Source organism: Pagrus pagrus (assembly GCF_965226575.1).
Source record: "Pagrus pagrus genome assembly, chromosome: 2".
Taxonomy (NCBI): domain Eukaryota; kingdom Metazoa; phylum Chordata; class Actinopteri; order Spariformes; family Sparidae; genus Pagrus; species Pagrus pagrus.
In genome coordinates, this window is record NC_140186.1 from 17,670,885 (window position 1) to 17,696,890 (window position 26,006).

At 42.1% G+C, this 26,006-nt stretch overlaps 1 protein-coding gene across 1 annotated transcript; it reads right to left on the reverse strand.

The window, feature by feature from the left end:
- Positions 1–728: 728 nt before the first annotated feature.
- Positions 729–19,795, reverse strand: kitb (KIT proto-oncogene, receptor tyrosine kinase b). The gene is made up of 21 exons (XM_084364981.1): positions 19,581–19,795; positions 17,244–17,519; positions 16,865–17,149; positions 14,381–14,520; positions 13,732–13,900; positions 12,443–12,632; positions 12,240–12,355; positions 11,984–12,098; positions 10,072–10,262; positions 9,628–9,734; positions 8,773–8,899; positions 8,362–8,466; positions 6,822–6,932; positions 5,969–6,107; positions 5,809–5,876; positions 5,608–5,699; positions 4,904–5,026; positions 4,082–4,193; positions 3,709–3,808; positions 3,119–3,224; positions 729–2,366 (listed from the first exon to the last, which is right to left on the reverse strand). Exons 1-21 carry the CDS (start codon positions 19,633–19,635, stop codon positions 2,223–2,225), a joined length of 2,871 nt encoding a protein of 956 aa, XP_084221107.1. The 5' UTR covers positions 19,636–19,795; the 3' UTR covers positions 729–2,222.
- Positions 19,796–26,006: the final 6,211 nt, after the last annotated feature.

Consider the following 26,006-nt stretch of genomic DNA (forward strand, 5'->3'; position numbering starts at 1 on the left):
TTGTTGGATGGTTTGGATGGATCCCTAAAGGACGACTCCCACTGACTTAGGTGATCCCTTTGACTTTTCCTCTCGAGCTACCATGGAGACGACATATTCTTTTATTAGTATAATGCCCCCACAGCTCTTGGATGAACTTGTCATTGCATTTTGAACAGGTATTCATGGTCCCGAGATGGATCACTACGACTTTGTTGATCCGCTGACTTTCATGTTACACCAACAGCAGGTTAAAGTTTTCAGTTACCCAGTGACATATCTCAGCATCTACTTGGTGGATTGGGACACAATTTTCTCCTGACTTTCGTGGTCCCCAGATGATGAATCACACTGATTTTAGAGATCCACTGATCTTCCTCTAGTGCCACCATGACAATGACATTTTTGTTTCTTGGTGAAAGTTATTTGTGGTCCCGAAAAGATGAATCGCAATGATTTTGGTGATCCACTGACTTACATCCAGCACCACCAGCAGGTCAAAGTTTACACTTACCCAATTACATTTCTCAGCATCTTCTAGATGGATTGTCATATAGATTTGCAGAGATATTTATGGTCCTACTAAGATGATGAACATGGAAGACATTACTACTGCTAAACATCAGCATCTTAGCATTGTCACAGTCAGCATTTTAGCAGTCTTACAGTTTCACAGAACTGCTGGCATGTGAACTCTCCCTCATGTGTCACAGAAATGGGAAAACGACAATGGGAATGGACACTTTCCAGTCGGTTCTACCATCACAGGTACTTTCTTTATTATTACAAGTCAACCCACTGTATCAAAACCACATGATCCTCAAAACCAGAATACAGAAGCTCTCTTTTGTCGTCCCTCTGCACAATAACTGTATCACAACCAAATGCATTCAGTATTTAAAAAAAAAAAAAAAATTCTAAAGGCACATCTCTATTGTATTTACATTGCATACATGTTGGACATACAGGAAATCATGTAAAAAGAGCACACAATCAGTCCTAAACACCTGGCCACAGTGGCCTTGCTAATGAGACTAAACTAAAGCTAACCCTAAAATACATACAGCAATACACCAGTCAGTCAAGTCACAGTATTCAAAGCTTTAACGCACAGGTGGGAGTCAGTGTTTCTGTAACACATGGCTTTATTTTTTATTTGAGATTATCACTTGCATGCCACCTCGCTTGGCTCATTTCATAAAAGAAGGTACTGTAAGGTTATTTTTTCTCAAGGCCAGTTAAACCCAGTTTTAAGGTAGGCTTGATGACAACCTGACAGTATCTGTTAAACAAGTGACTCTTGCAGTAAATCAAGATTTTTAAAGCTGCAGTTTAACATTTTGGGAAGTACGCTTCATGGGATTACGATGAGACGAGTGATACCACTGTCATATCTGTACAGTACTATTAAGATACAGCCAGCACTCAGTTAGCTTAGTTAGATCTGTCAACAAAATCTGACTACCAGCCCCCCGAGAGCTGGCAGGTAAAGGTTGTCACTGTTAGACAGAGCCCTGTTTCCTGCCTTTATGCTAAGCTAAGCTAAACAGCTGTTAGCTTTACCTCCATACTTAACACGTAGATGTTTAAGTGGTATCAATCTTCCCATCTAACTTTCGGCAAAACAGCGTATATTTTCCAAGTATGTTTCCCAAAATGTCTTGATATTTCCATTAAACGGGAGACAAATCTGCCAAAAATATGATCTTGCGATTCAGTCATCACAGGAAAAACTCTGCTCATCTATTCTTCAGTCCAAGGTGTTTACTCGTACTTGCAGTCTGCGTTTTCCCTTAATGTAACGTAATCAACGTGACGTAATCAAGCCCGAGCCAAAACTCCTCCAGCTGCTGATGGGTGATGTTGTGTCTGATGGGCGGTTAGTGCCGCAGTCTGCTTTATATAGACGTGCACCTGACATACCTACCACAGAGATCAATACACCAATGGGGAGGGTAGATAGAGGCCAATACTGAAAGCCCAGTGCAGGGTCGTATATATACAGTATCTATATGTGTGTGTGTGTGTGTGAGAGTGTGAGAGTGTGTATATGCGTGTAATGCAGGAAGGCCAGAGTTTGAGTTAGTTTGAGTGAATCTTTTGTTAGTAGTTTACAGAGCGAGTTTGACTCCTGTACTTTGTGCGTTCCATGGAGAGAATGATCAGGGAGGTAGGGGGGATGTTTGTTTTACAGCAGTGTGTATGTGCATATGTGTGAGTGTGTGTGTGTATGTGTGTATGCGTCAGACATAGTCCAGGAAGACATCAGCTGTGCTTTGCAGCAGAGGCTGGGTGGGGGCTGTTGTGCTGCAGACTGAACTCAGTCTCCGCGATGGCGCCCTCTGCTGCTCTGGATGACCTGGATTGTTGCTGAGTCTCAGGTACACCTGAGGAACGACACACATCTGTGGGTTATTAAGTTTGATAACAATGTTTTTCACAAAAAAAATACAAAGTATGATAGCGTACTGACATATGTAAGCCAAATCACAATCCTCGTTCCGTTAACAAATAAATGTACCAAATGTCTCTAGTTTAGTTTAGTTTAGTTTTGTTAGGCTGTTATGTAGTTGTGAGTACGATATCTGTTTGAGTAGACTTGTAATTTGAAAAAGATTTGGTCAAAATCAATAGAGGAGAGGCATTATCTTGGCTTTTAGTCAGTGGCAGTGGTTCAGAACCACTTTAGTTTATATTTTGGATCAAGCTCAAAGAACACTGCATCCAACATTTTCCATAATTTAACCTGACAGCGACTTTTGCTTGAAACTGATAAATGCCTCTCAAACTTAACGCTCCTGGTTTGTAATACAGGCTTTGTTTGGTACATTTGTAATCCCCTAAACTCAAACTAAGATAACCCCAATGACATTATAAGGGGTTATATTTTCTGAAATGAGACAAAAGCTCCTCCAGAGCCACAGAGAGGTGTGTATGAGTGACAAGTAAACTGAACTTGATGAGTAAAATCAGTAGAGGGCGTCATAGAGGCCTAAAAAGTGTACCATATAACCTCCATGTAAAAGGATGTTTATTGCACATATTACTTATTTCTAGTTCCCTTTGTTCCCTACCTACACTTAAATGAAAATAAAATAAGAAATAACATGTTTGTCATGTCACGGTTCCATCGACCTACATTCTTGGTATTTTCTGACAGCAGCAGCTCCGTCCTCTCCACCAACTTCCTGAAGGAAGGCCTTTTTAAGGGATCATGGCTCCAACAGGACAACATCATGTCGTACCTACAGAGGTGAGACTGGGATTAGTTTCAACATGAGGGCATCTACTGAGTACAGATTAATGCAGCCGCTGATACAGCCAGTGTTAAATTAAACAGAGAAGTGGGTAAAAAACAGCTATACCAAATCACACTCATAATGTTGTTAAACATATTGTAACACAGTCTCTTTTGTAATGCTGAATGCACAATGTGCTCATCTTGAAATCTCCTGGATAGACATTCTTTTTATGTATTAAATTCATTTATTTTTACATATGTGATTACCTTGGTGAATGTGTTGCAATGTCAGCATAATATTTCAGTTCAATTGATTTCCATATGTTATGTCTCTTCCATAATTAATGTAAAGTGGGTAAAAAGGTAAACCAATTAAAATTTGGTCAAAAACAGCAAAAAAATAATCAGCAGATGAATCAACAATAAAAAATAATCAATAGTTGCAGCACTTGTTATAATATTACTCACTCACACAGATATAAACTTACATTTCAATGGGAGCAAACTCAGGCCTGCTCATCCTATGGCCCTCCTGAATCATCCTATAAAACGCTGAGCCCACCTGCATCCCCGGGTATGGGCTGTTACCTGCAACACACACGTACAGTATGCACACGCTTTCAATAATTTAATGTAATTTGTGTCACAAATCACAGAGCTACATCATAATGCTGGCTTCTGTAGCTACATTATGCATCACAATCAATATGTTTCTGTATGATTCACCCAACTAAGTGATGTTGCTGCTCGGGAGCATCATCAGAGCCTCTAATAAGGCCCCAGTCAGCTCAAATGGAGGATAATAACAACTCAGACGTTATGACACAGAAGCAACAGCACAGCTCTAACTGGAAATGTTACCCAGAGAGAAGATTTCCCAGAGCAGGATGCCGTATGACCACACGTCACTCTCGAAGGTGTAGACACAGTCGAAGATACTCTCTGGAGACATCCACTTGACCGGCAGACGAGCCTGCAGGAGGGAGAGCCCCGGTTACAAGAGCAGTTTGGACCATGTTCACTCATTTTTATTTTTAAAAACGTACAATAGCTCCTCTTTAGAAAATCTTAATCTTTCAAAATAGAGTGTTGAAGTGTAGGGTTCCTACAGGTGAGACAGTGAGCAGGTACATTTCTTGTGGTATTTGTTTTGGAGACAATTGACAGGATGGATTGCGATGAGGTAATGTATTAATATGTGATTTTATATGTGATATATGTGATCGGACCTGAGCACAGGCATTAATAATAACTATAATAAAAAGCAGTCTTTTCGCTGATGGTCTCGTTTGCTGGTACAGGTCATTTATAATCATCAGAGGAATCACGAGACTGTTTCATAAACACTTAAAAGTTCCTCATAGTCACTTTAACTTGTATTATAGGTTGAAAAATCATCGAGGACGTATCCTCATTTACAAGGGTGTCAAAGATGTAAAACAAAACAGTGTGCAAAAAACAAACAAAAAATACCCCAATGTATCATAGCTAAAAGTTAAAATATAAGATACATGTGCTAGAGATTCATTTAGTAAAAATATTTTCATAAAAACAAAGAGGTATAAGCAAAAAGATTAAAATAAACAAATACAAGAGTTAATTATTTGAGAGAATTCAGACCTACTAAGAAGGAAGGAAGGAAGGAAGGAAGGAAGGAAGGAAGGAAGGCTCAGAGAGACTCACATTGCCTCGGAGCACATAGCTGGCATCAGTTGTAATGTCTCGTGCCAACCCGAAGTCACAGATCTTTGCCACCCTGCCGTGAGTCAGCAGAATGTTTCTGGCTGCAAGATCTCTGTGGATGCACTACACACATACACACACACACACGCAGCAAACACAAACACGGAAGTGAGTACTGACATTGTAACCGGTTTCTGCTGTGAATGACTAACACTGGGCACACACATACAAATGAGGCGAGGCGAGGCTAAACTGCAAACCTGGCAGACGCAAAAAGCAAATTGACAGCACTTTACATGAGACCTAAATGCACTAAAAGGATACATTTGGCAAAGAAAATACAATTAAATCTATTCAACTAAAAATATGCAATGTAATAACGTGTTAAAGTCTAGACTTATATGGACAAATACTGCCTAATTTAATAAAAGCAACAAAAGTGCAGCAAGAAAAAAAAACTGCATCAAGAGAGAAACCAAAGTTGGAGCTTATTTAAGATTATCAGTAAACTGTGTGCAGTTTAGGATCTAATGTAAATGCAGCTTCACCACGTTGACTTCTGACTGTATGGGCACTATTGGCTGACAGCAATGCAAAGCATGTTGGCTCTGAGCCATGATGTGATTTATAAACCAGCTGCAGCAGTTTTACATCTCTTCTGTAACGGCTCTATAAATAAGGCCCACGGTCTGTAAAAGACTTACGTTCTTGGAAGTTATGTACTCCATTCCTTTGGCCACCTGGTAGGAAAAGCTGAGGAGATCTTCGGCATCCAGGGACATCTCATCTATGTCTTCTACATATTGATTACATTGCTTTAGTGGATTAACACAGACTGTACTACAGAAAGTAAGGCACTCAGTGTGTTGTGAAACATCTGATAAGAAGAGTGAGGGACTTCCTACCTGACTGGGAGGACCTCTCTTTCTCAGAGGGACGCATGGGCATGTATCCTGTACCAGCCTCGTCTCTGCTGCACAGTCACACACACACACAAACTCACACATGTAAGCATCAAATGTTGACAACCATTTTGCAGAATATAAATACACAACGCGTACACACCTTGTAGACTCCGTTCGGTTCGAGACGTTGCGATAGTAACCGTCGCCAACTTGGGAATTTAGGAAAGACTCTCTTTTTCGGCGCAGGAAGTTGAGGAGGTCGCCATAGCAACAGTACTCTGTGATCACCAGAATTGGGCCTGGCGATATGCAGAGATAAAAGAAACCTCGCTCACTGGTTCTTTAAGCATATGACAGCAAATAACAATGAAACAGAAGCAGAGAGCCAAAGCTGTAACAATGAACCAGAAGGAGATGCTGCATCGGTCGGGTCGAGAGGAATTTGCTTCATTTGACTGAAACAAGACGGGACATGTGAAGTGCCTCCAGACAGGTTTGAACGATATGTGTGTTTAAAGCTGATATCCATATGTTTGCGGTGAAACACATCGACCAAATTGGTGTCAATATATAAACTCAGTATTTCTCATGCCCAACCCCAAGATGAAAATCTGTGTTTTATTTCCTAATAACTCACTCATGCATACTTGTGTGGAATCTAATCTAAACGCTGTCTCATAATCAATGCTGAGGGTCAGACAGGTACACATTATTGATCAACTGCACAGCAAATTTGTGACCAGCCAAACTGCATCACGCTTTCATGTCGAAGCTGGTCGGTACTGACTGCCCAATATCTGATTTTTAATAAGAGGCCAATATTCGCTGGGCGCAGCAGCAAGTCAGCACAACCTCTCCAAACAATACCTATTACCATAAAACAAAATCAGTCAATAAATATATAATAAACATGTGCAAATGCAACAAGGTTTAAGTGTCCAGACCACAGTTAGCTGCAATGACAAAGTCCTTAAGGATGAGCTAAGTCTGTTGAGCATGGAAAGGCCTCTCACCTCCGACAGTGCAGGCCCCCAGGAGGTTAACAATGTTCACGTGGTTTCCGAGGTAAGTGAGAACCTTCAGCTCTGACATCAGCGCCTCCTTCTCCGTCGAATGAGCATTGGCTGCAATGACATGATCAGGACATTTATATATGACAATGTCATTTTGACCATGCACTGCTTGGTACAGTGGCTTGACAGCATAGACAAAAACTCAGAAAAATCTACCTGTGATGCAAAATAATATTATCCTGCATTTATTAAATGCATTTCCTCGAACACATTTTGGCAGAGATGAATTCAGAGTGACAGGACAGCTGCGAGTACAGCTCAGAGAAGAACAGAAGCTGCATTATATTTGTAATACTGTCAATAGGTACAGTATGCTCCTCAGTACCTTTGTTCTCAGATAACAATGGTCCACACTCACTACTAACAATAATTCCAGGGCCAGTGTGCAGTGTCTAAAGTGCCTTAAGTGAATAACGAAGACTGGTGCCATGTTGTGACACAGCCTTCCACTACATGTTGGACATTTTATGGAACAATAGGATAACAATGACATTGTTTCTTTAGTTGTCCTCATTATTTGATTTGAAATTGAAACTGTGGTGATGTGTTTTTATGTATTTCAGGATTGTGTTGTTTAGTTTTTATGTTGAATGTCTTGTGCTGCTTTGTCTTTTCTCTGTCGTCTAAGATTTTGGAACCATGACAGAACAAGCGTTTTCACTTTCATCGCTTTTTTTATCCTTTGGATGCGTCTTTGTGTCTGATAATCCTTAAATCAATCAATCAATAAATCAATAAATATAAACTCTTACAGTGCCTCATGTGTTGCTACAACACGCAGCAGCCATTTGTGTGCGAAATCACTCCCTGTTTGCTGCATAGAGCCCTATGTTTGCTGTCAGCCATTTTATTAGGGTCCAAATTGAGTGTGACATTTATGCAATATATATTTCCTGCAATGGAAGGAAAAAAGCGGCGTGCATGGCAGCACGCTAGTCCCTGCTAACAATCGCAAAAACTGCAATGGATCATATCTGATATAATTATGACATGGCACAATGAAATCAGAGGTTCTTCAACCAAAAGAAGCATGTTTTAAATAGAGATGTTATTTTCTTCATCTATTTAAATGTAAATCATTCAGCATATAATAAATTATTATTAAACTGGTCTCAAGCTTCCATTATAAAGTCAGCGTACCACATAAATTGCTGCAGTCACCTTTGGTTACCTGATACAGGCCTGATATGTTTTGATAAATATTGTTATTATGAATAGTAAAAATTGAAATAACTATTTCCAATGTCAACAATAAACATAAAGTCTTTTCTCGAGTCTCTTTAGGAGAATCAGCGAGGACAGAGCCTCTGCACATGGGACGCCTGCTCTACCAACTTAGCTAATGGGTGCCCCAAAAATGTGTAAACCTTAAATGTAAAAACAAAGTTATGTAATGATAGAGGGAATATGGAATGAGAGATCGAGGATTGGTTTTCGGACACGGCTACAGAGAAACACAGATCAAAACACACACACTTACGTTTGAGCATCTTAACAGCGACGGTTGTGACAGTATCTGCAGAGCAGAGTCCATATGCTGTGGCCCTCACTACCTTTCCAAACGCCCCAGAGCCCAGAGTTTTACCTGTGGAAACACACAACACACAAACACACACCGTTAGCACTTCGCAATGAATTTAAAATACCTACCAGACATGTCATTTGAATATCTATGTCATATACTTTTACACAAAGTTTCGTTCCAGAAGTTTCTCCTACTTTTCACTTCAAAACTAGATGTGACGTCACAGATTTATCATAAGGTGAGCACAGATATCAGAACTTTTCCTCCTCCAACAGATGAATGTTAAAACATCCTTCTAGTGTCAAATTCTGTTCATACATCACTCTGCACGGTGAAGCTCAAACATATATAACACATAGCACATACCGAAGCGTAGTTTCTGTCGAGGAAACTCCCATTTTGAGTCATACGGCAGCTGGGTGGGGTCAATATAAATGTAGTTGTTGCCATGGATACTCTCAATCACCTTCCACTGGATTTGGAACTTTGGTTTCTGTGGCAGTTTGGAGAGAGAAGGGAGAGAAAGTGATGCTTCCTGATGTTGTTTATGTGCGACTACATGATTGTACAGCTCACATGTTTTCTCATCACTCTTCCATTCAATTCTTATATTACTCGGTGCACTTTAGTTGTCAGCTCGTGTCTAGACGATCCCGTGACGATCCCACTGCGAATTCATAAACTAGTTCTCAAGGAGTCTGACTCATCCGAGTGCAATGAGAGCAGCACCCAGTGGGGGCACATTAATGGCCCCGAGGCATGATCTGGGTGTCAAAAAAGCCTTTAACTACAGCAGGTCTCTGCTCTGAATGGCTGATTGATTCATTTCAGTTTCATTAGGAGACATTCATATTGATTAAAAGGGAATACTTCCACTCTTATCCGCTGAATATCGTTACCAAATACAGCAAAAAAAAAAAAAGATGCTTCTATCTTTAACCACAATCATGATGGGGGCATGAGTCATTAGTAAATGAGAGTGGGCCTTTTTCCAGAAGCTATTTAATCCATTTATTTTTCTGTGATGCAAACTGCATATCAATGGCGGCCGATGCACTCGATTTAACATTGATGTCGACGAATATTTAAACACATTCTGAATCTAATTCAGGCGATTGATGGCCATGGATTTATGAGATTTATGACCATACTCTCACTCAGATTAAATATTTCTTCATTGCACTAATGGCACTGCAATGCATGATTTACATCTTATCTTACCTGCATGTATTTATAGAGCAGCACCACTAGAACGAGGCTGAGGAAGATGCCTGTGGCCACCATGCCCGTTAGAAGAGGAGTGAAGAGTTTATGGGGGACGACACGTTCTGAGAAGACACACACACACACACCAGAGTAATCAGATATTACATGGATTGCAGTGAGGCACACACACACACACACACACACACACACACACACACACACAGTCTTCCTCTGGCGGTAAGACGGACAGCTGCAGCAGTGGTGTTTGTTTGTGTGAAGGATTAGCGAGTCTATACCATATAATCCCAGCCTGCATAGTCAGCATTCACTAATCTTATTCAATCTGCACCCAGTAACCACACACCTGGCCTCGGCAGACACAGGGGTCAAGGGGTTTGTGTGTTTGTGTATCTCAGGTCACTATGTGCGTGTACTAATACAGCATCTCTGTGGTAGTACCGCTGATGGAGAACAGCGTGTAGGCCTCTTCCCCCTCTGTGCTCGCCACGCACTCCAGGGTGTGGTAGTGAGCGTGCTCCTTGTTGCTCACGTTCAGCCGGCTCTCCACCTCGCTCCTGCCGAAGGCAGACTCTGTCACCATGGAGACCTCCGGGGTCTCCCATTGGGTGGCATTGGGCAGGTGTGAGCACCTGTTGAGGGGTTATACATTTGCTTAGGGTCTTTCTCAGTTAAACATCAAATCATGTTTTAGCAATTATACTTCAGTCCAGAGATTACAGCAGTAGATGGACTCCAGTACAATATGTTCATATAACACTGATAATCGGTGACAAAGTGTAACTAAGTACATTTACTCAAGTACTGTGCTCAAGTACAGTTGGAGGTACTTGACTTTACTTCAGTATTTCTGTTTACTGCTGCTTTATACTTCCACTCCACTACTTTATTATTTTAACTTTAACTCTGCAAAATTATTTGATCACTTTAGTTACAAGTTACTTTGAATGCTGCATCAGTGTTTTCTCTCACATTTTGCCTTCACCCATCTACTGGTAAAGTTCTGCCATTTTATTCCCTTTTTTCTGTCACATCTGTTGTCTCGCTAATTCTGCCATCACCATTTTGATGATTTCTTGAGTCCTCAGATGCAGTTCTTAAACTACCATTGCACAGGATGGCCAGGTGTTCGACCCTCCTGCTTCGTACTTACTTTCATATTCTCTTACAATTATTATTTTTCATGCATTTATTTACATCTTCATATATAGATATGAAGATATTTATGTTGTGTTTTCTGTTTTATTTGCTTAACACTTGATTATAATGTGATCAAATGTTATATACAGTTGAAAAAGTGTATATATTGTTCTGTTAATGAAAATAAAATAAAAATAATCAAGTAAAAAGAAAAAGAAAAACTGTCTTTGCAATCCTATTGTTCAGTCTCAGTCTCCACTTGAGCTCTCCTTTTCAAATTGGGTGTCATAGATGATTGAAATCAAAATACATTATGAAAGATGAAAGCCAAGAATTGCTGTGGTCACACTAATCTTATTTTATCCGTTATCTCATTTGTAAATTAATGTCTCAACATAACAAAGTTGCTTTTCTTGGAAAAAAAATATCTTAATGAGATATTTATCATGCAATAATTAACTTCAACCATTCTCTCATTCTGTACCGAACAATGTATTTGACCAATAAATCAATGAATTGTTCAGTCTATAAGATTTAAAAAGAACCTATCAAAAGCCTGTTTCACCAGGGCTCAAAATGCCTTAAAACACTCGTGCTGTGCTGACCAGCAGTCAGGATCCAGATGGCTTATTTGTCTGAATGCTAATGAGACTATGAGATGAGACATAAACCTGTTAACCAACTTTTTCAGCTCCCACGAGCATCTCCTGCTCTCAGAGGAACTGCCAGACTAAACAACAGAAGAGATGAGTCATGTTTCGCGAGTAAAATGATCTGAAGTCACACACTGCTGTTCAGTTACAGTTTGTGATAAGAGCAGCAGAAAACTAAAGTCTAAACTTTTTCATTGTGTGTTGAAAGGTAAATTTAAATGCATAAAAAATCATTTATATTGCTATATCTTATTTTTCATGTTGCAAGACTGGTATTTTGACATTGGTTATGTCATTAATGTGATAATTCCTGATATGATAATCCTCTGAGCTCTCCTCTTTCTACTTTCACCAGATAGACTTCTCCATGAATAAATAAAATAAGGAAGCAGAGCTGCTGGTGGAACAATGAGACAAAAGTTCACATCCAGCTCGTGATAATTCAGTAGCTGTTTATCATTATCTATCCAGCACTGTTCCGACGTAAGTAACATAATAAAGCAAATACAGTAACATGAACACACTCTTGATGAAAGTAGTGCAATATATTTTAGACGTACCTTGTGTGGGGCAGCTTGCAGAAGTACCAGCTGATTTTAGGGACCGGGTAACCTGCAGCGATGCAGCGCACCTGTCCGTCAACAGGCCCCTCCTGGGCAATGATGACTGGCTTACCTTGTAGAGGAAATGGTGGGCAGATTGATAGAAAAAAGATTGTGTTTAATGTTTAGTGTAAGTGTTTATTACAACCTGGAGAATTTAAGAGTATTGTGTCCAATTGTATAAATCAGCATAACGGCTGTGAGAGCTACTTACTGTTGACGTACACGTGGAACGAATGATCCACAGAAGCATCCTCATGACTGGCTGAGAACTTGTATATCCCTCCCTCAGAGCCGAGGACTCTCACTAGTCTGAGCTCGCTGACATATCTGATCAAACAAATGTACATTTTAAATTCTGTGCGTGTGTTTACATGCATGTCTACTTGCAGTTGATATGCTGTGAACTCACTGTACCTGTACTTGCGGCGGTGAATGGTGATAAAGTGCTCGGTGGTGTTCAGGAGCTGTTTGCCGTTGTAAGACCAGGACAGGGAGCCGGGTTTAGGATAGGCATCAAATTCAGCTCTGAGGCTCAGGCTCTCCCCCTCTTTAACATCAGCCTGGACTGGACTGGGGTTTCCTAACATGGTAATGAACCCCTGCTCTGGAGGACAACAGAAATACACAGAGTTAAAGGAAAAGTCCACTTGTTTACTTTACACTATAGTCCATCTAATATTCAAAGTCTGCATTAAAACAAACATATATGAATTAATCAGAGATTAGTGAGTACACATTATCTGTATCTGTATCTTTCCACCCATCTGTGGGTATTTACGCAGGTAAGTGCAACAAAATAGTTATTGAACATTGTGTAACATTCCTGGAAAGAAGACATACATTTTAAAAACAGGCAGGACAGGGCAAATATGACAAATCTATATGACTTTTGTAATATTCTTCTATGTTGCTGCAACTTTTGGTGCCATAACTCAAGACAGTCAAGACTGTCCTTGGTTTTAGATATTCTAACTGGGATATACATTAAAAACACACTTTGACTGATGGTAGCTGTTTCCCTGAGGCGGCTACGTTCCAATTTGCATAGTATGCAAATAAGAGATTATAAATCCTAGAGAATGTTACATTCCTGTCAACTGTGAACATTCCTGTGAATAATGTAAAGGAGGAGGATGGGTGGACTTCAGACTCAACTTCTATTCGAAAAATTACTCCTGACTTCACTGAACTTGTGCCTTTTGACTTGAAAATACTTGATATCCTCCCCAAAGCCCAACTATTAGGTAGGTTATTTATAAGTGTGCCACGAACCCATGTATTTCCCTTCATTTCTGACTCAACTAACATTAACACTGTTTGTTCCCAGCAAGACGATGCCTAATTCCCCAAACCCAGCTTGAACCACTCCAACAGTATCCAATCAAACTGCAGGAGAGAACCATGAAGAACTGATGTTACATTAACGAGCTCCAGTTGGAAAAAATAAGACCAAAGATAATTTCATTTGTGACAAAAAAATATGCAACAACTTTCAACTTTGTTTGACATTTGAAGCTGCACAAAGAACTGTAAGTCCTGGCTCTGCTGTTAAAATGGCATCACAATAGGACTTGACTTGGGACTTGGGTGCAAAAACTTGAGACTTAGGTATGCCTCACAAAACAATGACTGGGTCCCACGTGTGCTGACTGCCTACATTGCACACACGCATGCACAAAAACCAATATCTTGTTCTTACTCACCGCGGACATCCAGTTGCAGCGCCGTGGCACTGGTGCCCCTCTCGTTGAGGGCGAAGCAGCGGTAAGAGCCTGAGTCTGATTGGTTGACGGCTGCGATCAAGAGGGAGGTGGCACGTTGGTAACCACGGGAGCCGGGCAGGATGTGCGAGGTGTGGGACTCATCAGGATGCTGCAGGACATCGAGCAAAGGTGACCTCAGACAAATAATCTTTCCTCAGAGTAGTGTTAAAATCTTAAACAGCTGCCTTAACATTAAAAAAAATCAAGGGCTGTAGGCAGGATTTTAAAAATACTGGTTCAACCAATCAGTATTCAAAGACATTATAATATTTCTCATATTATTTATCCATTTAACTCATCGGTTACATTTTCTGTAAATTGTATCTCCTCAAATGTTGTGACAAAACATTCCCTGAATGACTCTCCATGGCATTAAAACCATTACATTCCCAGAAATATGACTTCAGTAGCTCAAGCCCTAAAATAAATCTATATTTGGCTGTTTCTTGCATTGCTATGGGTAGTTTCCTTTGAAAAGAAAAGCCAGTTAGAAACACAAACAGTTTCACACCCTGACAGTCTATCACCCTCACAAAGAGCCAGAGGGGAGGCAGCCCGTCCGGCAGGTGACTCCCTACATCAATCTCACCGCTGTCGAAGGGAAATCCCACTTAAGACTGATGTCCGGGTTGACGTTGGTGGAGCTGCAGGTAATCTCAAACTGCTCTCCTTTTCTCAGGATAACAGGGTCTCTCTGGGACAGCGTGACCATCGGAGGCACCTCTGGTACTGGATCAAGAGACAACATTATCATGACTGATGACTACATGTTGTTGTTTTTCTATATCCATGCCCATGGCTATAAGAGTCACAAGGACCCTTTGGTCACTTAGGTCATGACCTTTTGGCTGCTTAAATTATTCTATCACATGATATACACTGTTGTTAATCACTCTGAATTTTAGTTTGTGCCTAAAAAGAAGACACGACATATTATCCGTGTCCTATCACAAAGTATACTTGAGGACGTGTGACTGGGAATTCTTTAGAGGACAAACACATACCAGTGCCAATGCACACAAGTACAGTATTTGCATTGGAAGACATTTGTACACTCATAAATCAGATTATTAATTCCCGGCATCAAATGCCTGCTGACGTCACTTCAGCGGCTGTGTTCGACAGCCTGCGGTAATTCTATTTACCCCAAACACGGCCTTCATGCACCGTTACAAAGCTTTGTTCAGTATGGGACTCTAATCCCTCTGCTCCTCCCTCCCTCACGTCTCTTTTCTCACTCCCTCTCTCCATCAGTCAAAAGGACACTACGTCCCGGCTCCTCCCAGCAGCTTGTCTCTGTTTAGACTTCTCTCCACTGCAGACCAGACAAAATGCTGATGCAAGGCAGGCACAAGTACAAATATGATCAGTTTCCAATGACGCACGCGCAAAATGCTTTCACGGCACATTTTCTATTAATTTAACTTACAGGAAAAACTATGTGCTAAACCTTTCCTGCCAAAACACATCTACATAGTGGATAGTAGAGGAGGCTTCTTTCATTGCTGCGATTAGCAGTGATCTCTGCCAGGACGCATTATGGTGCATTATTATGGCATTATGTTTTATGTAGATTTGTAGCTAGACGCTCTAGAAATGGAAATGTTGGTGTGTCCACCACTTTGACTGAAGTATCTAAACAATTACTCAATGGATTGCCACAGAGTTATGTCCAACGCTTGGGTTTATTACCAAAGAGCAACAACACTTCCAACAACCTCAGCTCTAGTTTATGTCTAATTAGCAAACGTTAGCATGCTAACACACTAGACTAAGATGGTGAACATGGTAAACATTGTACTTGTTTAGGTGCAACAGCAAGTTAGTATTGTCACTGTGAGCATGTTAGCATGGCCACATTAGCGCTGAGCTCAGAGCACCAACGTGCAGCCTCGCAGCACAGCTAGTATACATACGTAAACAAGACTATCAATCACAAGTGAATCACTTTGACAAGTAATGGGACATTTACAATATGGTTCCTTAAGGTTTTCCCTATCCACTGACTAATTACTGGCAGCAGATAGCCACTTTTAAGATGAAAAAGTATGCTACAAGAGGTACAGTCAAGCTATTTTACTAGCTAGTGTACTATCTACTTTGTAGAGAATCAATCACGCCAGGCTTCAAGCTATGTTCTTGTAGTTGGACCACAGTGTTGTTGGTTGGACCAGTCAGTGTCCTCTGAGGAACTACTCGCAGCTATTGTGTGGTTTAGGTGTGACGACATCTTGGACAGCTAGGTATGGCAACACCACTTACACAAACCACATGCAGAAGTGCAATAAAACTGTAAAAAATGTTAACTGTCATTTATGATTATGATTATATTTGCTAATGATTGTTTCGGCCGCTGTGGTTCGTGGTTGTCTAACGCAGCAGCAACCTATGAGGAACCACTAATGCCATTCTGTCGGTGTGACGACCAGCGGGAGAAGCGACTGTCGGTTTGAAAACAACAGTGGCAGCACCTCAAGAGGTTAGATTAGCTGTTGTAGCATCAGTTACATCAAACTCAGGAGTATTTCGTCACTGGAAGTAGAGCAAAGAACAGCACTGAAGGCTTTTTGAGATGGAAAGATGTTTGCGCTCTTCTCTCAACTGACCTCAGCAGGAAGTTTGCTTTAACAACAGGCTCTGCTGGTAGCACTACTGGTACTGTTGATCTGATTGATCGAAGTTAGCCCATATGAATGACAGATGGTTCCTCCAGTCACTTGCCAAGCATTTTTTTTTTTTGAGAGTGCCTGCCCTTTTTCAAACAGTTTCCAGGGACGACTTTCCAGATGGTTCGGTGTAACAACCCATCTGGCACGTCGGGATGGATCTGGCCTTCAAATGCTTTCTGTGAAGCTGACAGGTGCCTCTCCTTCACCGCCTTCCTGTTAACAGCTGCACATAAATCATTCACTCTATCCCTCTTCTTACCTTCTTTGCCTAATTAGCACCAAGATGACACGTCTCGTAAAGCTATGACACATGCAGAGCCATTAAACCCTGGTGTGAAACCCTTTTGCCATTTTCAGAAACAAGAAGCAACAAATCACTCCTGTCCATCACGTCACTCACTTACCAAGTCGTACATCCACAGTGTATTGGCTCGATGTCACTTTGACTCCACCGAGCTGTCCCACACATACGTAGCAGCCCTCGTATTCCTTCCTCACATTGCCGATGACGACGCCTCGCTGGAGGTTGCTCCTGAAACTCATGCCAGAGGGCAAAGGTCGTCCGTCGCAGGTCTCTAAAGCGAGGCGCGTGACCTCTGGGTCGGTCACAAGACAGGGGATGGTGCAGTTCTCACCTGCACGCACCAGGATGACGTTCACCATGGTGCGCTGGAAGGCATTCTGGGGGTCTGAGGAGATGAAAGAGAGAGGGGGATTTGGATTGGTTGATGTTATTAGACAGACACACGTGCCTCTCCTCCTGAACTCAATGAAAACACCCACCTTTCACATATACGTAGATAGAGCTGTGTTCCAGCGTGCTGTTGTTGACACACACGTAACGACCCATGTGGTAGACCTGCACTGCTGGCACCCTGACATAAGCCACTCCGCCCTCCTCCACCTCTCCCTCCGGCCTGCGAGCCCTCTCCCTCTGCCACCTCAGCTTGGACGGGGCACCAGACGTCGTAGCATTGTCATGGCAATGCAGCTCCAGCTTCCCCCTCTTGGGAACGACTACGTGAGGCCCGCCGGGGGAGATGACTGGCTCGCACCACACTGGAACAGAGCACGTACAGTATGGTTGACGTATGCTGTGGACCTGGATGCTATTTTTAAAGGCGGGTTCAGTTTGGGTAAAGATCCAGCACAGATGGAAAAAAAAAAAACCCTGCTGCTTTGAGTACGGCTAATGTAGATGAATTGGTAGCTCTAGGACGAACAGCAAGAAAGAGATGGAAATCAATAAAAAGAGCAGAAAGCAGAGCAGTAGGGCTGAAATTTAAGATTATGTTCATGACTGGTTAGTATGCAGATTATTTTGTTGATAATCTATTAATTGTTCAGCTCATAAAAGGCCAGGAAATAGTGAAAATGCCTGATTTTCTGGGAATAAAACAGCTTTTCTGTGGTGGACAACTCTCCAAAACCCAAAAGTATTAGCAAATAAGACGAAGAAAATCCTCCCAAGTGAAAAACTGTGACAAAATATTTGCTCAACGTGGTTCTATGTGACAATTTGTATAGGAATTGAATGTATAAATCCCATTTTATCAGCCATATGTGACTGTGAATGTCAAAAATAAGACCTTCCCTGTCTCTCTCTGTCCCCTTTACAAGCCTGTGGACGATTTGTTATAGCTGTTTAAAGCTGCTGACTGTGGATTTCTTTGTGGAGGACTCAGGTCGGATTTTCTCTGACAGTCCAAAGGATGTGACTTTATACACGTTCTCGAGCGCCTCGTCTTCGTTTACAAATCGAGTGCGCTAACATAAACTAACAACCGGCCTCAAACACAACACAGAAGTTCCACAGAGCTCCTTTAAAAGCAATAAACTCGACTATCAAAACAGTCGCTGATTATTTTTCTTTCGGTCGACTAATCGATTAATAGACTGATCGCTTCGGCTCTGCAGGGAATGTGATGGTTAAATAGGATGTTATGATTGGCACAGAGCCCCTGAAGACAGAGTGCTATCAAACCACCACGGCTCAATTGATCAATCAATAATTATGAGCAGTCTACCCGCTGAGTAATCATGCATTAAGGCCCCTAAATCCATACCCTTAAGATGAGTAAACTAGGCCTGCTTCTCAGTTTTCTCACATTACTTTCTTTCTTTTTTGGTGCAGATTTCCACATGATAGGCGCCATTTCAAGAACAAGATTTTCATGTGACTGTTGTGCCTCCAGGCCAGACTTAGAAAGACCAGGAAAGGATGAAGCATGTGGATGCAAATAGGCCTCCACTTCTTGAAATGTCAATATCTGTGTTTTCCTCAGGCTGCCCGAGAGTTCACGCTTTGCAGCTGCTATCTGCGAGGATCTGCGCTTCTGCAGTCGCTCCTGTGCTGTCTGAGCAAAGCGAGAGGTTTCACACAGAACCTGAGGCTGTGCTGTGAGTAAACACAGAGCACTTCATGGCAGCAGTGAGAGCCGAGGAGATGTCAAGGTGCTGCTGGGTGTGTTTGTATGAGAAGATGTGTGTCTGCTTTGTTCCTTCTGCTGCCAGCGCAAGGGCGCACAACCTAATCCCTTTTATTTCGGTGGGATGAATAATTCATCGCCAAACAGTTGTCGAAACACACACACGCGCACAGACGCACACACGCACGCACACACCTGTTGCCTGGCCTGAAAAGCCAACCTGAAGGCATCTCATTCACCTCGACGCGCAGTGGTTACGCAAATGAGCCCAGATATGATCTGTGGACTTGAGTTAATAGGTTTGTCTCTGTGCACCATTAAACTCCACTTTATTTAAATGTAAACCACGAGATCAGGAACAACGTGTGTACGCTTTTCAGTAACGGAAACATGTATGCGCAATCGCACGCGGGTCACACCTGTATAAGACTAATAAAGGACAAAAAAGAGTAAACAGAGCCACACTTTAGTCATCTGAACACACACAGACTGTCAAACAAATGCCAGGAAAATGTAGAAATGTAGATTTTAAACTCATCACTGCTCTCATGTCCCTGTGCGGGGTAATAGATATAATAATTTACGACACTGTTAATGAGGTAAAGATATAGAAACAGGTCACCGTTGAAAACACCATCACTATCTAAGCATTAATTCAACCATTCCTGTAAGCTTGGAGTTGTTTTCTTACCTGTGAGTGGCAGCACATTAAAACAGGATGCGACAATAACCCAGTGGTATCTCATGATGAGGCGGTTCACACTGCTCCGTGCGTCTCAAGCGCAGCAATAACAACCATCGTTTGAGATCCACATGCGGCGCAGCAACACTGACCAGGTCCCTCCGCACAAACACAATGATCTGAGGCTGAGACTGCCTCTGATGGAGCGGACTGGAGCTTAAAGACACAGTGCAGCAGCGCCTCTCCTCCTCCCTGCGCTCTGGATCCCTGCCACTCCTTTCTGTCCCGCATTGGCTGGAGGCTGGCCAAGGTGATGAGTCGGTTATTACCGGAGTCGTCCTCACCGTTTCTTTTTTACACAGTCACTGCGAGGGAAACAACGTAAAGAAATTCCCCAATAATGGAAGAGGTGAGTGATTTACAAACAGAAAGGAAGAAGGAAGTGTAGATGAGCAGGAGTTTCCCTGCAGAAACACTTAACAGTTTGTGATGCACCTCTCATGTTTCCCAGCTCTAATCAGCACTCTGTCCAGATGTAATCAACTTTATCTCCCACAGCCAAGCCTCCACACCTACTACACCCAAATAATACATACATGAAACATCAGTTATTATCAAGATTTTATCCTGTTAAAAACGTGATTTGGATCATTTAATTCTTATTGAAACATGTTTTAAAAAGTAGATGAAAACCCAAAAAAAGGTTCACCCAAAAATGAAAAATTCAGTCATCATCTACTCAGCCCCATGCTGATGGAAAGTCAGGTGGAAATTTGTAGTCCACTAAACATTTCTGGAGCTTCCCAGCAAAACAGCGTTGCAGCATTCTCCTAAACAACTGAAGTAGATGGGGACTTCTTAAAAACAAAAACAAAAAACAAGAAAAAAAAACATAAAATGGCTCCATACAGCTCGTCTGGTGTAAACTAAGTTGCTGGAAGTCCAGAGATGCCAAATTGATTTGATAAGAAGTTATAGACACCCTTGAGTCTTGAAACGCCTTTAGCTTAGCAGCTACAGGGAAGATTTCGGCTTAAAAAGGGTGTAAATAACGTCTTTTCAAAACAATGGATCGATGGATTATGCCGAATGATCTGAAGCCATTTTATGTTGATGGCGGGTTTTTAAAAAACATTTTAAAACAAGTCCACTTCAGTTGTTTAGGAGAATGCTGCAACACCGTTTTGCCGTGAAGCTCCAGAAATGTTTTGCGGGCTATGAAATTTCCCCAGACTTTCTATGAAAATGGGGGCAAGTAATGACTGAAACCTGTCCGTTAAGTCAGACGTCTTCTTCAATATACCATTCTTTATTCTCCAAATGTTTTTGTCTTCGTAGCCCCCAGTGTCTGCTGGGATCGGCCCCAGCACCTCTGCGACCCTGCAAAGGATAAGCGGTTACAGGTTGTGAATGGATGGATGGATGGAGCCCCCAATGTCCCCATTTTATTATAGCTCTTCACAAATGTATTTGTCATAAACCTTCGAATGAAGGAACTCGAATTTGTTGTGTTATAAAAATTGCAATCGTGCCACTCAAATTTGTTTTTTCTCTTCCACACCTTTAAGTCTGGTTGGTGGGACTAAAGGATGTGTGAACTGGAAAGGAAACAAAGACCGCACACTGTCACTCATTTGAATTCGTTTTATTTGGTCAGTTGAACTCACCACCATGTTTGTTTAGTAGACTTTCATCAGCTAAAGAGCGAAGCTGGAATAACCTGTAACAGGGCCCTTGGGCAAGAAAGCCTTGACCATTTCATTAATTATTTGTGCAGAACTGGTGCACGTAACCAGTCAAATTTGTAATTAATTAAGGAAATTGTCAAAAACAAGCTGAGGAATCAGAGGGGTCACAGGCTTTGGTTTGGTACTCCAGCGCTGGTAAGGAGATCTGGACAGTGACAAAACAAATGAAAACAAAAACCACTTTTCAGAGAGGCGTTTCAAATTCATTTTCAGGACCTTTGGCCACTAAGAGGCCATGAGAAGCCATTTAATGCCTCTGGCTCGTTCTGGGTGTTACAGAGTGTGTGCGTGTGTTTGCATGAGACGACACTGGGATCATTATCTCTTTTTTTTTGGACACATGATTCATTTTTAACCTCACTGCCATTCTCGGCACATGATGTCAGGACGGAGCTAAATAAACTAGAGCAAGTGAGCCGGACATCTTTATTGATTTTTTAATTCATCACTTGTTTATTTTTCCAGGCTAATTTTCTGGATCAAACTGTGACGTGTAATCGTTTCTTTTATCAGATTAATATCAGCAGAAAAATAACTGTGGGGAAACTTTTGCACACACACATAAATTCAGACTGGGGCTCAGTTTGGACAGTTTTTCTTCCTGATGTCTATGCAAAGAGGACCAACTGCCTGATCTCTGCCACAGTCCAGTTAAATATTTCTTGTCCTTGGGACAGCTCAGTCATTGTGACATAGCAGGATATCATGCAAAATAGACTGTTTGTGGGGACCGTCTGACACAGGAATATTGATCCAATAATGTGAGACAGTGACGATGGGAGAGGGAGGGGAGGAGGCTTTTGACTCAGGAGCCTGGGGTAAGAGAGGGCAGTAGCAGCCCAACCATGTGCTTGAGAGAGATGTTTTTGGAGACAGTGATGCCTTAAAGGGGTATTTCATATTTGCAGCACAAAAAGTTTTGTTGTTTCTCAACCAAAACAGGGTTGACACCACAATCTGTTCACACAGCTGACAAAGTCGTGGTCTCAGTAAAATTAACACCGCAGGAATAGTTCAACATTTTGAAAAATGGGCTCAGAAAAGCCTAAATATGTGTGATTGGTTTAACAGAATGGGAGATTTTACTATCTTGGTTCAAATGTTGAGTGAGGCTCAAACAACATCATCACGATCCCACAGGCATCCAGGAATGGAGCAAAAATTCAGCAAGTAAGCCAAGCTTTGCCTGAGGGTTCAAACCACACAAAAAACAAAGTGTAGAAGAGCACAATTTGCTGTTTAATGTGGGATTTTATGTCTAACTATTTCTTGATTGGGACCAATAACCTCCTGGAGTCTCCACTGATTGCCTGGCAACTGTTCAAAGCCGGGAAATAATAACCCCCACTGTGAAATGGGAAATTATCCCTTTGTTTGTGTACAAATTAAACAAATGAGATTCGAGTTAATTAGTGAGCTTTAGAGGTGTTATCGGGCAGATTTTGTTAGTCGGTCCACAAAAGCAGGTGACAAAAAGGCAGGCAGGGTTGCAGAAAACACGAGGAGCAAACTCAGGGACACCGAGGAACCTAAGGAGGAGGAAGGGTCGTCAGGTCACTGAATCTTGCCTGGGGAGATGGGAGATGCATGGAAAAACACACTAAAACCTAACATATCTATGTCGTATGACTTCTGATGACAAAATGCCTCCAGAAAATGAAAGAACACACTTCAGAAAGTAGGTTAATGACTGTTTTCTTTATCGACATGTTGCCTGTTCCACACATTAGGAAAGGCTCTTGTTCACAGTGTAATTGCAGTCTCATCAGCAGAAATCAGTCGGACATGTCCCGCTTGATCACAGTATCATCAGCCCTGTCAAGCATCTGTCTTTAACCTGCTCTCTGAAGTGTGGTCTCCCATTGACTTCAATACAACCGGCACCGCAGTCTAGCCCAAGTTCCTTGAGGGACACCAGGAACAAGACAGACACAGAGAACAGGACCGATGTGGGAACAAAACACGCAAACTAACACAGACTTAGGGAACAACAGAGACAATGGAAACCTGCACCTCAAGGTGTCAAAGTACAATCCGCCTGTTCACCAGGTCGTAGCCCAGCTGCCTGTTTGCTCTACGAAGATGTCACTGTGTGTGTGAGTGTGCGTCCATCAGGATCATCCATATGTCCACCTGTCCAATGAGTTCACATGTCATTTGAGCAGTTTATATGCCTCTCCCTATTACATTATTCATTATTGAGGTGAGCGTCTATAGCAGATCGAGGCTGACTCACTATGACTTGGTGTGTGTGTGTGTGTGTGTGTGTGTGTGTGCGTGTGCGTGTGTGTGTGTGTGGATCCACAGCATGACTCACTCAGTGCTTTTAGACAGATGAGGACAGCGGTCTCGCAGAGGGCAGCAGAGGTTTTATACAAGAAAAATAGCCACTTCGATTGGATTACGTAATGAATAACGTTCTCTCTCTCCTCAGTACCTCTCTCTAGCTTTCGTTTCTCTTTCACCTTACCCTTTCTCCCTCCTCCCTCCTCCCTCCTCTCTCCTCTCTCTCTTCCTCCTCTCTATTTTAGTGACGCACACACACACACACACACACACACACACACACACACACACACACACACACACACAAAAACACGCACACACATCTTAACTCAATCACCTACAAATGGAGCAATCTTCACACCCTACGGTGGGCACATACGCACACCTTTTTTTTTTGTTGCCTGTTTGCACAAACCCCACGAGACTGACAGGAGAACACACACACACACACACACACACACACACACACACACACACACACACACACACACACACAATTGGACACGCATACATCTCAACTCGGAGAATACCTCATCGTTTCCTCTCTCAATGATCGGCTGAAAGCTCGGCGTTACCTCTTTTTTTCTGATGCAACCCAACACTGTGCTCTGTCTGCTGACTGGACATTATAAACCTGATATCTGTGTCCATTTGTCTTTCCTCTGCGTTAATACAGTCAGCGCAGTGGAGGGTTTTTTTTTAAACCCACTCCATGTGGTTGCTAAGTGTCCATCCATGGTTCAATTGTGGTGCTGCACATATCAATTATGACCCATCGAACAGATCGAACAAAGAGGTGGGTCAAAAAAAATAAAAAGATAAAGAACATATCCTCAGAGAAACAAGGTATGGCCTTAGATCCACTTTGATTGAATCCTGTGATGCACTGTATGTTGCAGAGGTTGACATTTTGTGACGTGTTTATCTGCATTCTGGGAGTTGAAGATTGATACCACTGTCATTTCTACGCTGGAAAAAAAATGCAACTTCAAAAATAGGGGGGCATGGAGGTGCTTGTGCTCTGCGCGGGTTTAGGCACAATAAACACTTGGTCAGGGTTAGGAAAACATCATGGTTTGACATAAGATACCTGGTCCGACATGAAAAAATGACCTGCTTTTGGTTGCCATAAAAACAGCTAGAAATATCCCCAGGTGTCCTTACAAATATCCACGGGTGTGACTTGAACTGAGGTTGGCTGTTTGCCAGCCTTGTTGGTTGTAATAATGCCACCTCTGTCCACGCTACCTCGTGATGCTGATGTGACAGTTAACTAATAAGTAAGCTAATATAATGTGACCTTGATATGCCACGTTTGGTACAAATGTCCCCTTTTGGAAATCTCTGTGGTTTGCTGAAACGTTAACTGCTAACTGCACTGCGGGCGGCAGGCTACATGACCCGAGATAATTACTGATCTTAACAAACAACTTGCCAATGTGGAGTGACTTTCCTTCCTATGTTAAAAGAAGAGAAAGGAGAAGAAAACAAGGGACTTGGTTAAGGGTTTAGACCCAAATATAAATGTCATGATCAAGTTTCCTCATGGAAAGCTGCTCCCAGCGAGGCTGAAAAGTTGCACAATAGCCACATTACTAGCCAAGAGGTAGCTGGCATCAGTGAAGGAGCCTCCACCACCTGTTGGAAAGTGGATGATGTTGATAATGGCAAAGATTATCTACATGTGTTCATGTTGGAGAGGGGGGGAGAGCATTTGTTGATATGAGTGTAGCAGATTTGCGGAGGGGCCCATTATTGGGTTGCTGTTGCTTGAAACATTAACGCGGAGGGAAATTCTCTGTCATGACTCATGCTGTAGCTGCACACTGTTGTTTTGCACTGAACTTCTGGAGCAAAACATCAGAGCAAAATAAATTATTAATCTCAAATCTTAATTGCACATTAGTATAAAAAATGACAGCCACTCTAATTACATTTGAAACAAATTATCTCATAGGCTTTAGCTTGAAACAAACATGCATTTATTTTCACAGCAGATGGATCTTTGTGTTGCACAACAAAGGAGTAGAAACTGCCGCGTTAAGCTGTCGCACACGGCATCACACTGTTCAGACAACCATATGTTTGATCCAAAGAGATGATGTGGATTGAAAATGTGCCCGGGGCACATATCTGAGTAAGCTAATATCAGCGTGCGTAATTACTGATAGCCCAATGATCGCCCTCTGTCTGGATAAACCTGATTAGCATCGACGAGGCTATAAACCGCCTTAATCCACTGTAAGGAGAGAGGGATGGAGGCAGGGAGGGAGGGAGCAAACAAGAGACAGAGAGAGACAAGATGACACAGAGGATGAAGTGGAAAGGAATGAGAAACGGGAAAGACAGGATAGAAAGCAGAGGGACAGACAGGAAGAGGAGGAAGGAAGAGGAGGAACGG

What these genes read in the sequence shown, in the direction of transcription:
- kitb (XM_084364981.1), bottom strand. Translation starts at nt 19,635, where the DNA reads ATGAGATACCACTGGGTTATTGTCGCATCCTGTTTTAATGTGCTGCCA. An exon ending in TAATGTGCTGCCACTCACAG is followed by an intron (nt 17,520 to 19,580) that starts GTAAGAAAACAA and finishes GCTCTGTTCCAG; the next exon opens with TGTGGTGCGAGCCAGTCATC. An exon ending in GGGGGCCTGCACTGTCGGAG is followed by an intron (nt 6,108 to 6,821) that starts GTGAGAGGCCTT and finishes GCATATCGCCAG; the next exon opens with GCCCAATTCTGGTGATCACA.